Source organism: Gambusia affinis, linkage group LG10, assembly GCF_019740435.1.
Source record: "Gambusia affinis linkage group LG10, SWU_Gaff_1.0, whole genome shotgun sequence".
NCBI lineage: Eukaryota > Metazoa > Chordata > Actinopteri > Cyprinodontiformes > Poeciliidae > Gambusia > Gambusia affinis.
The window spans coordinates 2374681-2387307 of record NC_057877.1 but is presented as its reverse complement, the minus strand read 5'-3'; the positions used below and the strand labels follow the sequence as shown (position 1 = coordinate 2387307).

Sequence of the window (12627 nt, the reverse complement as noted above, 5' to 3'; positions counted from 1 at the left end):
GCAGTACGAGCTTCTGGCTGGGAGATCTGGCATTATGGACTAACTGCAGACGATGGAGAGTTGACTGACCCAGTTCATAATATGAGTAGCAGTAGTCTAATCTAGAGGTAACAAATTAATGTAAAAGATTTTCAAGATTTTTAGGAAGAATGTAAGATTTATCTTTGGTAATTTGGTGATACAAGAAAATCCTGACTACTTTTTGAAATTTCAAGGAACTATCTAAAAACACTCAGAGACTCCTGACACTGGAGGACCGATGGACTGCTAAGGGAGCAAAGGAAGTGCGATCATCAAACACAATAACTTTTGTTTTGTTGACATATCTAATAAGGTAAAGACTGTCGTCTGTAAGCCTTTTGGGTTGTTTGAATTTAACAGAATGTTATTTGGACTTTGCAAAGCCCCCATTATTTCCAGTCAGTCTATGGACTCAATTAAAATCTCCACTGTAAAGAATTAGTCTTGTCCAATCGGTGTCCCAGAGCTGCAGTCCTTTCTGGAGTTTGTCAGCTGCTACAGACGATTTATTGAGGGCTTTGCAAAATTGGCAGCCAACAGCTAATAGCTGATGAGATGCAGAAGATTCAAGCTTGTCAGTGGCTATAGCAGTTAGTTAACCATTGGTCAGATGATTGTGAACAAGGCTTTGAAGAGATGCAAGCCAGGCTGGTTGGCACACCTGTTCTAGCTTGTGCTAATGTCTCCAGGCCAGTAGCAGTGGGCTTGGAACTCCAGCCCTTTGCCTTTGGCCGCCATAGACTCAGAACCACAGAGAGGAACATGTTCAACTACTATTCCATGAAAAGTGGGCAATGACTGATACTTTTCGAGACTATTTATCGGGCCAGCAAAGGACGATATGGAGTGAAAATGAGATGCATCTCATTCCCCTGCAAGGCGAGTCTGCAGCTGCTATCAGCAGGTCAGCAAAGTCCTCAGTTTTAGCTTTTCCTTCTGTTACATTAAAAATATTTATTGTCTTTTATAAAGTTGTGACCACTTTTATCTTCACTTTTTATTTTTTTTTTATTTTTTATAAATTGTGAACCAAATAAAATATTTGTTATTTCTTACAAGTTTCTCTGTGTGAAGGTCTGGTAAAATGAGAACTGGATGTTCTCTTACCACAGACTATAGTTTTCGTTTGTACCACTGATGACTTGATTCAATTAGTACAAACTAGGCAAGGTTGTTTCTTCATCTCTTGTCTTTCTTGCATAATCTACATTCCATATGTTTGAATGTTGATGTCTATGCTTGGTTCCTGGCCTTCAGAAACTTTTGTGAATATGAAAAGAATACAGATGATGCAGCTGAGTGAAACCAATCTGTGTAGGCCTGACTTTGTTAGCGTTGTAAGTGTTTCTGGTTTTTATGTGAATTGGATATTAGCCATTAGTCATATGTACAACCCTGCTGTAGAGGCCCATCACATTCTGCCCTGATTTGTATGAAATGATTGTTCAGACATAGCAGCTGAAACTATGAATGGCAGTCTGTTAAACGTTGAGAGCATTTTTTTTCACCACTCTAGCAGATCCACTGATCAAAAGGAAAAGAGTGATCCACTGATTGCCTTTTTCCTTTCTGAAACAGCATTGGCTGTGGACATAATCAATCTTTAATATTGGAGAAACACAGGCAGCAACTCAAATAAACAGGCACAAAAATATATAGACAAGAGTTAGGAGTTTATTTGTGCTGTAAAGGTCTTATTTATCTTAACAGTTTTGAGACTTGGACTGTTCATAAGCCAAAACAAGTGAAAGTATTATTTTTATACTGGGTGTAAATGTGTGTGTTTTATTTTCGGATTAATCAGTGAGATCAGCCAACACTTCAGCTCCTGTAACCAAAAGGATTTTTCTGTCTCTATGATGTCAGTAGCAAGCAAAATATATATATATATATATAAATACTTTTTAAGATAGTATTTGATTAATGTTAGTCCCAAACCTTGATTGCCATGGTTGGCTTTCCGTCCAGCCTTGCGCACGTGACATTGTTCCTTTTTCACCACCTAATTTCTGGAAACATTTCTCTCTCCAAATTTTTTCATGCTTATCTTTCGCAACTTCATTGGATGTTGTGTTGTTACAGGGAGGCTGGTAATTGTGAAAGCTGGCTGGAAATGTTCAACGTTAATAGTTTGTTGAAGAAATATCAAAAAGGTCAAATCCAAATAAAGTCCCAAGCCTTTTGCTTTGGTCTAGTTTAGCAAAAAGTCATTAAATTTGGGACGCACGAATGTCTTTTTTCTTCATAAATTAGTTGAAACATAAAAAACAAAATCACTTCAGTTCCCATCCTTACCAGCCAAGGAGCAGAATAAGGCAAAACTGTTTAAGTTTACCTTTTCATCACCATGCTTCAATGTATATTCTTTTGCATGGATGTGGTTCTGTAAAGCATTCATGAAAGTCACAGTTTTTCCTGCAACTTACAGAAGCAGACAAAGTGTGTAATCAATCTGAAGAATGCTCAAGAAAATCTGGTCCAGGAGTTGAGCATTAAGGTGCCACAGAAGATTAAATGTTTGTTATGGAGGAAAAAGTTGTCGTTTGAGAACTCGGTTTTGGATTCTAGTACCAAGATGTCAAGTGAAAGTAACAGACTTTTGTGTGTCACAGTATTTCTGACACTCAACGTTATTCACTGCATTTCCAGTCTGATAACACTGGTGAAGAACAACTTATTGTACACACACTTGAGCACACACACATAGACTCTACAGAATCCTTCTCTTGGCGCATTTTTCAGACAAGTGATCTATCTTAACTGAATATACAGTTGCATCAGTCAATATCTGACTCTGGGGAAGAGACAAGTTACCTCACAATGTGCTCTGACCAATCATTGTAATTTTCTTTACATCATTGTATTGTTGTAAACATGCTTTCACTGTGTGAGCAGGACCGTCTCGTCGCTTAGAAAACTGTAAATTGGAAGGAGCAATGAGCTCTGTGTTGTGTGAGCATGAAAACCAGTCCTGGATCAGAAAAACAATACTTAAACATAGTGGCAATGGAGAGAAACGGCTTTGCAGTCCTCTTCCTCGCAACGGAGAAATGAGAATAACAGGTTTTGAAAACCCGACAGTCAGAATAAAAATAAATAAATAAATAAATTATCACAGCTGGAAAACAATCTCCATTCATCACACACAGCGTGTAATTTGGGTGAAACTTTTGTCAATTTATTCTCCACTAAACCATATCGGTGCCGGTGGACTAGACCTTTTCTCTAAATAAAAACTTTCCAGCCAATTTTTCCAAGGTGTGACTCTGGCCTGTATCTACTGCTCACAAATTCTGACCTTTTAGTAAAAGAACAACTTTTGTCATTTCTTTTGTCATGACCAGAGCTGCAGTATACAACAAGCTAGCTAGCTGGTTAGACAGACAGATTGCTAGCTAGCTGGATAGCTAGATAGACAGATAGGTAGATAGATAGATTTTGGTACCAAAGAACATAAAATGTAATATTGATGCCTTTACCAGTTTCCTTTTCTTCGGGGCATCCATCTGTCCAAATACACTAATGTCAAATGAAATTGCACTCATAGGCTATACATTGGTCTCAAGGCCATTCATGTCAATAGTGCAGTGTTGTTTGCTCTTCTTCAGATATCTTGGAGGAATTGGAGGTTTCTTTTTGTCTGAAATCTGCTGAACACCTTCCTCAAGCTGCATTAGTCGAGCAACATCAGGCGGGATGAGCTTGTGTTTGACTCCTGAGGAAGGCGGTCGAACGTTCCCATTGTTGTTGTGGCAGTTCATTGTGGGTGGGGGATTCACTGGGATTTTAGCCTCACAGACCAGAGGGACCTGTGGACAGAACATAAGAAATGTACTCACAAAAGGCAAAAAAAAAAATCCCACAGTTTTTGGTTCGTTTTGTTTTAATTAAACATCTCCAGAGAATTTAATGCAGTAAAAATATAAAAAGTGAAAAAAAGTTACTTCAAAAGCAAATTCAGCCATCAATTCTCAATAGAAATGTGATCACAAATGACCACTTTGATTGAATCATTGTTTGCTGAAGGATGTTTGATTAATAATTATGTTTTGCAAATTTAAAAATGTGATTTTGATCCATGTTTAAAAAACCAACACAGATTTTTTGCTCTTCAATGAAAGGTTTTAAACACAAGTATGAGCAACCAATGAATTAGAACCAACCCCATCTCCCTCTTTCATGAAATCTTTCCTGCAGATGTGTGCCATGATGCCTGTGGCCAAAGCATCCCCCATTACATTTACCATCGTTCGGAATCTGTCCCTGCAAAGGAGACAAAGGGAAACTGGATCAGAAGTGCAGCAACCATGTAGCAAAAATGTAGCCGGTATGCTCAGCCTGATGAGTTTTTAGAGAACACTAGTAAAAAGAAGCATGACCTACAGTGCCCAGTCCACTGCAATGATGAGGGTGATGTCATCAGTGGGCAATCCAACAGATGTCAGCACAATTACCATGGTGACCAGTCCAGCTTGTGGTATCCCTGCTGCGCCGATGCTTGCTGCAGTCGCTGTGATGCTGGTAGAGATTTGGAAGATTAACATTGTTCCAATGAAGGACTGAAATTAGCGACATGCTGTTTGTTTATGTTCTGATAATTCACAGCAAAAGTCATCTCAGACAAAGTAACTGCAAACATTTCGTCAACTTCACCAAGACTATCCCAGTGGCAAAATGAATAGTTTTTTAGTACGTAAAGTGAATGTGAGTAAAGAGACAGAGTCTTGGCCAAGCAAAAATAATAATAAAAAAGAACTATGTAGCGTTAAATCTGTGTTCTCTAATTAATGAATGAATGGTGCTCTCTGGAGACAACAATCAAATATTTAGTCTCAGTGTTCAGTTAAATTGTGTTCATTTTCAAAAAGTTTGTTATTTCTTTAAGACACTGTAATTCTGACAGTTTCAATAACTGTCTTCCTTCATTTGAATAAATGTAATAGGAAGTACTATAAAATGTGTTATTGATCTCTCCAAGTGAGTAAAGATACCACATAGCAAATATATAACATAGCAAAAAGGTTCTTGAGGTGTGCCACATAAAAACCCAGTAGAGTCTGACATGACATGGTTTATATGGACACTGAAGATCCAAACCCCTCCATTCAGAAACCTCCACCAAACTAACAAGTGTGTTAAATAAGGTGATGCAAGCTACAATGTCAAATCTCTGTAAAATGTACAGGTATTCAGCTCTGGAGTTGTTTTAAATATTGGATTCAAAGACTTTATGAGGTCTTTAAGGCTGAAAATGTGAACTTCCCAGAAGCTGTGAGTTTGATCACAGCTCTTTTAAAAACACCAGATATCAGATATCAGGGGACTATTCCTTTTCAGTTGAATAAAGCAAAAATAAACTGCTACAGGATGAATATTAGAATAAGCTTTGGGAAAATGCAGCTATAGTCACTCACAGAAATCTCTTCAAATATATAAATGGTTGATGATTAGTCCTAAAGAGAAGAGAAGATCAAATGTGTGCCTCGTTATATTAATGGCCACCATCTTGTTTTTTTAAGTTAAAAGAGTCTTCAGCTTCAACACAGGAGGGGGTAATCAATGTGAAAGCTGAAATAATAAACAATTAAAACCTTCCGTTTGTTAATTAGTGTTAAAATGTCTCATTCAGAATGTAAAGGCTCAACCGGAGCAGGGGGTCAATAAATTACAATACAGTAAAATAGATTTTTCATGCCTCCTTTGAAGACCTGGCATTCAGAAGTGAAGGAGCCATTCTTCATCTGATTACAATTGTAATTTTCTTTAAAGCCCACAGCAAGAATTCCCCCGTAACCTTAGCGAACGACAATGACAAAAACGGAGGAAATTAAATGATTTTTTTCATTAAAATGCAAAAAAAATAAAAAAATCATACTGTTGCGATGTTTCAAATATAAAAATGAAGAAGGCGCTAACATTGGCAGTGGTAGTATGAGCATCAGCCATAGAAGAAAAGAGAAATGGGGATCGCTGGAATGTCATGGCTGCTTTGACAACTACACAGCTTAAATATGTTAGCATATGTGAGCCTGGATGGTTTGGATGGGTTCAGTCTCCCCTTGAAAAGGAAAAATGCTTGCAAGTTGAAATAGTCAATAACCAGAGTTGAGGCAGCGTACAGAGATAAAACAGACATTCCACTGCTCATGATATGGTTTATGCTCAAGGTCAAAGAACTGGTTCAGATCCTTCTGTGAGATAACAGCTGAACTACATTGTTAAGTTTTAACCAAATTTGGGACTCAGGGTAGTACCTTCTATAAACCACCTTATAATGACTTTAAAACATCGGGCATTTAAACTCCCTACCAACATAATAATAAGAGGGACCGGGTCTTGGTTGATTGGTTATTATAACATCAGTCTTAGGACTTACATTATTTTCAGAGAATGAAAATAATTCCAGTGATCCTGGATCTTGTTATAAAGTTGGTACGATGTAATGTCACTGACCTGATAGTGATGATCTGGCCAAAATCCAGCTCATAATTATTAACTTGTGCAATGAAGATGGCCGCCACAGCTTCATAAAGGGCAGTGCCGTCCATGTTGATGGTGGCGCCCACTGGGAGCACAAATCGGATGATGCGCCGGTCAATGTGATTGTTCTCTAAGAGGCACTTGAAGGTTATAGGCAAAGTGGCAGAGCTGCAGAAGATAGAAAAGAGGTGTCATTAGAAAATTAAAACTCCCAAATCATATTAAATTCTTTCATAGAAAAGATCAAGAGGAAACCTTTTAAAAGACGACCAGAAACAAATGTAGAACATACGTCTCTAACTGTGCTTCTTATGTCTTTACCTGGAGGAAGTGGCCAGGGCTATAAGCAAGGCTTGCAGGATTCCCCGGATGTAAACGATGGGGCTCTTTTTGGTGATGAAGAAGTACATGGCAGGCAGGATGAACAAGCCGTGCAACACCAAACCAAACACCACGGTGATGGCATAAAAGCCCAGCTTCTTCCCCATTGCAGAAGGATCACTCATCTCCAGGATTTTACCAGCCACCAGGAAAACAATGCCAAATGGAAAGTACCTGGCAGGACGAAGTGTACACCTTTAAAGTCAATTAATTCATTTATGAGTGCAAACATTAGGACAACTAATAAGTGAAGAAATATTTATGACCATTTCTCACAGGGTTAGGACTGTTTTACAGCCTCCACAACCACACTCTGTTTAGGAAAGTGTCTGGATCTGCTAATTAATAAAACCTTCAGTGTGAAGGTAATTGTAATGTTTTAACTCTTATTACTTAGACACTTTGGTTGTTTTGTGCAGCTTTTTTCAATTCTGTTTCTCCATCACCTTGTATGTTGTTGCTTCATGTTGGGATGAAGCTGCAAGCTAAAGGTTCCAGCAGAACCCTGATGCCACTGCTGTGGGTGGGACATCTCATTTGTTGTTTCCAAGACCATTTTGTAATTTTCTTATTTTTCTCATTTACACACCCTAATGGCACTTTATTAGGTACACGTGTTCATGTGATAATGGTAGTAATTCAATGCATTTAGGGGTCTACATGTGGTGATGTTGATGTGCTAAAGTTTAAACTGATCATCGGAATCTGGAAGAATAGTAGCTTTGACCTCTTACTCAGACATCCGAGCAACAAGCCCCGCCTACTTGCAGTGTTTCGGGGTAATTGATTTTAAAGAAGAGCTATGGAGACCTTGATGCCACTGCTGTTGGAGACCCAATACATTCAAATGACACACAAGTTTTTATGAACTGTGTGAAGCAGTGAGCGCTCTGGTAGCACCAGCTGCTCTACGTCTGGAAAAAACTAAACCAAACCATCATCGTCCTGCTGCTTCCTGACGTCTTCATCTTTTCTGCCAGTAGGAACATTGGGCTGTTTGTGTTGTGACTCATGTGATTAGGAAAGTGTTTCCATTGCAGTTTTGTAAAATGCATTTATTTTGATACAGCTGAAAAACCACCTCATTCTAGCGCAAAAACATTTAATTGGAAAGCAAGTTTTATTTAAAATTGCTGTTTCCAATAAGCAAATTTATTTTTGTACTTTCAGTTTGTGCAGTCTTATGGGAACTGGAAACGCAGCTGGTACGGATGAAAATCTCTGAGGAATCTTCTTGATTTCTTGCTGAATTTATGCCACGAAAAATGAAAAGCAGCTTTTAAGGAATACCAACATGCTGATGGCCACATGTGTTTAATACAGCAGTGAGTATCATTAGGTTCAGAATACCCAACAAAGTCAGCGCATTCATTTTAACAATCAAGGTTATGACTAACAAATTTAGTTCATCTGCAACATGAGAGGATGCAGATGAAAAAACTTTTTTGCAAAGGCTCAACCACATGCAATTCTTTTTTTCCTATTAATGGGAAGAAATGTTTTTAACTAAAAGAACAGATGAGTGAATAAAAGGTTTTTTTTGTCATATGTAGACCCTTAGCTGAATCCTCCAGCAGCATATTGCTTTTAGTGAGTGTAGCGCTGAAACGCAGCTTTTCCAGCCTTTCCCACAATGCACTGCCAAGACCCCAACACACTGCCACAATAGCAAACCACTGTAGATCTTGGAAGAAAAAGACACTCAGCAACCACTTGTAAAAGAAACACCGTCTTCCTTCTGTGTTAGCAATCTTTTGGTCATATAGTATTATCCTTCCCTTTATTTCGTCTTGTTCTGAGCTTGTGTTTTACTAGTTTTCATTTTCTGCACTGTGTGATGAAATACGAACTGGGAGCACTGGGACAAGGCAGAGGAGTTGCATTTTTTCACAGATTATCTGTCTCATAATAAATTGTCACAACACAGTGACAGTTTCAACAAATATGTAACAAGCTTCAACAGAACCTACACTTATATGTATGTATAAGTATCATTAAAGTCCTCACCATATGACAATGGCCACAATTCTAAGAACTGCTTCATTGAGACTTTGGCAGAAGTTGACCAAGGCGCTTCCATTGGGGCCCATTCTTCCTAACATGATGCCTGTCAAAACAATTGGGCGTCAAAAGCACATCATTCTGAAACGGTTCCAAATTCCAAACACAGTCGGAACACGTACCCATGGTGGCCGAGAAGATAACGATCCCGAGGACGTTCATTCCGTCACTTGTTCCTTCACGAGTGCGCACCAGCACGTCCGGAGGCGGGGTGAGGTCAAGAGCAAAGTTCTGGATGTCACTGCCGTTATCGTCCTGGATGCCGTAGATGAGTGGCCTCCGCGTGGTGGACTCTGACTGGGCCTGACTCACCGTCGGCTTCGGCTTCACGATGAGCTGGCTCCGTGTTTGATACTGTTGTCAGGGGAGACAGTGACACTTTTCATGGGGTTGAATAAATTGTGTTAAGATTTTTTTGAACCAGAACATACAAATGGATATTTTGACAAACAGCTGAATTAAAAATATTGCTTTTCAACAGAGGTTGTAAGCAGAGCTTTAGTTTTAGCCCATTCTTTAGACGTTTAGCAGATTTACTTCAAACCACCACAGGCCTAAAGGTAATGTAAGGTACCTCCTATGAAGGCTGGCAGATTTAATAATCCATATTCAGCACATATTAAAGATCATTTTTGAAGCCCTTTGATGACATGTAGAAGTTAGAGTTACACCCAGTTTTGCTAACTAATAAACAGAAATTTATTTCTATAATGCATGCAATACTTAAACTAGCAGGGGATTACTAAAACAGAACACACAAAAAATTTAGCAAGTAAGAAAATATTAGTTAGTAACAAAATCCTTCATTCAGTTTTATTCCCTTTAAGTCCCATATGTTTCTATGGTTAATTTGTTGTATTTCACCTCTTCTACAACTCTGTTGTATCTTACCTGCTGAAAAGTGGCCTGGACCAGATTTGATGGGAACATATTTCTATAAAGGAAGACAAAGAAAGAAAGATGTAAAAAAATAAATAAATAAATAAATAAAAAATAAAAACCCTAAAGCAACCTGGTTCTTTCTGTAGTGATGTTAATGATGTTAATCTTTTTTATTGTTTACATTTATGGCTACATTTTTGTGCTCCAAAGTTTTATGCACATGAAACTTCACTTAAGTTTATATTAAGCAGATTTTTAAAGAGTAAAGTCTTTCAGTGATTTGGACAAAATAAGACAACACCGAGTTAACTGTGAGCTTGCTCCAAGGAGACTTACCGTAATTCATCTCACAGAAAACTGATTAAAATGAACTCATTTACAAAAGGTCTATCACTCCGTCTCCCTGGGCAAATAAAACTCCACTCCACTGTGTAGATTGTGTTCAGCTGGTGTCAGGCAATACAAATCACTCTTCAATAAACATTTCCTTTGGTGTTTAGTTGCAAGCTGCTGCTGAAGTTTTGCAGATAAAGTACTAGAAGCTTCGACTTTAGCTTAGAGTGTCAGAGAAAGTCTCTTCTCAGCCCAGACTAAACTGAGCTTAAAATATGAAGAAAACGTCTAGTTTTAATGGATAACCTCATTTTTTTTTTCAGTGAATAGAGTCTCCACAGCTTACAAGGCCTGAACAAGATGGCAGTCAATGCCAGTTCCAGAGTGGAGTCAGCAGCAGCGTTGATCATGCATTTTAGAAAGTTTAGTTGCCCTGAAAACCTAATTTAAAAACCAAAGATATTCATAAAATAGAAGCTGCTGGAAGATGATCTCCTCCTGCTAATCAACTGTGGTTCTGCGAGCAGAGATAAGAAGTGTTCAATAAATGATAAACAGTCAGACATATACAGCGCTAAATTGGGACCATAAGGTTTCTTAAAAAATGGAAACTGGAACTGAACAGAAAGATTTGAAAGTGAAAAAAACCCAAAATATTTTTCAGTTAGCTGGACTTTAGAGCAGTGGAGACATTTGACCTGTGTGGCACACAGATGGACGAGTCTGTCTTGTAGCAACTAGGAGAACAGTATGACTGAGTGTGTTGTGTCAAGTGTAAAGTTTGGTTCAGAGGGAAGATTACAAACTTTTAGACATTTTAGAGAAAAGGCACCTTTTCTGCTTCAACATACTGAGACATCTTGCTCTCAGCGTCATGGGAACAGTTCAAGGACGGCCCCTTTCTGTCTCAACGTGACTGCACACCAGGATGCAAAGCCAAGTTCAATAAGGACTGACTGGTTGCCTGTTGCCTTTATCAGTATTATCTACAAGGTGCTAATTTCCTTTAATTGTCATCATGTGTGCATTGAACATAATTACATGCATGGTGAGTGACCAGTATTTCCTCTGTCAATTCAAGAGAATCTTATTAGAAACAAACTGGTTTTTTCTGCCAACAGTAACCCAAAATATGATCTCATGCTCCATCAACATGCAGCTCCATCTGCCTTGTGGTTTATCCATGTGTTCTTAAGCACACTGCAGATGGACAGTAATGCCCTCATGGATTTCTCCTTACATGCCTCAGACAGCCGTTCTTAATCTTTAGTGCTGTATTGATGGTGAGCTCAGACAGATTAATGTAAGACAATAAAAAAGATATTTAGGGACAATCTCTGAAGTGGCAACTGAAGCAATAACACAAGCAAGTACTGGCAGGGATTTAAGTGGTCAATGAAACTCCCTTGATCCTTTCGTAAGATGATCAAAACCATATAGCTAACTCTCCTGGGGGAAGGAAGCAACGGCCTTGATCTTCTTTGTTTCTACTGCGTGTTGGGTGGAATTCCAACACGGAGATTCTAACTAGTTAGAAATAGTTCGGCTGATAAAATCGGCTGAGGGGGTTGAAAACTCAGTGGACTTCCTGTTTTTCATGATGAACCATGAATTTTTAACACTCAAAATATTTTTGAAGCACACTACAAGGTTTGTTATGGTTTTAGATAGTGAGTGGGGAGCAGAGGAGACGACATATTCAGGAACTGGACCGTGTGTATTCACATTTAGGTCGTCTTTGTCAGGCTGACAAAAAAAGACGAATGTAGAGGACGAGGTGCTGAACATGCCAGAGAAACAGTGACTAACAGCAGCCAATGCCAAGTGTTCTGTGTGTGGAGGCTCATTCAGGTGATGCACCTTGAACATTATTAGTTTCAAACTTTCAGGCTGTGTTGAGTCAAATTTACAACCAAAACCTGAGAAATATGCATTGAAGCTCTGAGCAAAGCCAGTGCAGAAAGAGTCCAAGCTGGGATTTTACCCAAATCATCATTATTGTTTTGCTTTTCTTAAGTATATATATTAGAAAAACAAAAAAAAAAAAAAAATCTAAATATTATTGCTGTAAGGATGCAGTGCAATGACACAGATAATCATTTCTGCTTGTAGAAATGATTACATGTCTGAGTAACTTCAATCTTATTTTCTCTGCACTCATTTATAGATTATCTATAGCTCAACATATGCTTACCTTATCACTCTTAGAAATATTATAAACTTTATCTCTTATGGTTATATTTGTATGATTAATATTTAATAGGTATTCTATTCTATTCTATTCTATTCTATTCTATTCTATTCTATTCTATTCTATTCTATTCTATTCTATTCTATTCTATTCCAATGTGCTGCTATGGAGGAATTAAAAATCTAGCAGTTTTTCAGACTTTGTAAATTTATCACAATGTACTGAATGCTCAGATTTCTTTGGTTGAAATGATAAGAGATCAAAGCGGTTATTCCTCC

The 12627-nt window shown here is 38.2% G+C and overlaps 1 protein-coding gene across 2 annotated transcripts in view; it reads right to left on the bottom strand.

The window, feature by feature from the left end:
* Positions 1-1069: 1069 nt before the first annotated feature.
* Positions 1070-12627, bottom strand: part of slc1a7b (solute carrier family 1 member 7b) — a 37147-nt gene continuing 25589 nt past the window's right edge. For both annotated transcript variants that reach the window (XM_044128258.1, XM_044128259.1), the window contains 8 exons: positions 9835-9877; positions 9066-9297; positions 8890-8989; positions 6823-7056; positions 6475-6669; positions 4405-4539; positions 4185-4284; positions 1070-3830 (listed from right to left, as the gene is read on the bottom strand). In XM_044128258.1, the coding sequence (XP_043984193.1) occupies positions 3570-3830; positions 4185-4284; positions 4405-4539; positions 6475-6669; positions 6823-7056; positions 8890-8989; positions 9066-9297; positions 9835-9877 (1300 nt within the window). In that variant the 3' untranslated portion in view covers positions 1070-3569. The remainder of the gene's footprint in view (positions 3831-4184; positions 4285-4404; positions 4540-6474; positions 6670-6822; positions 7057-8889; positions 8990-9065; positions 9298-9834; positions 9878-12627) is intronic.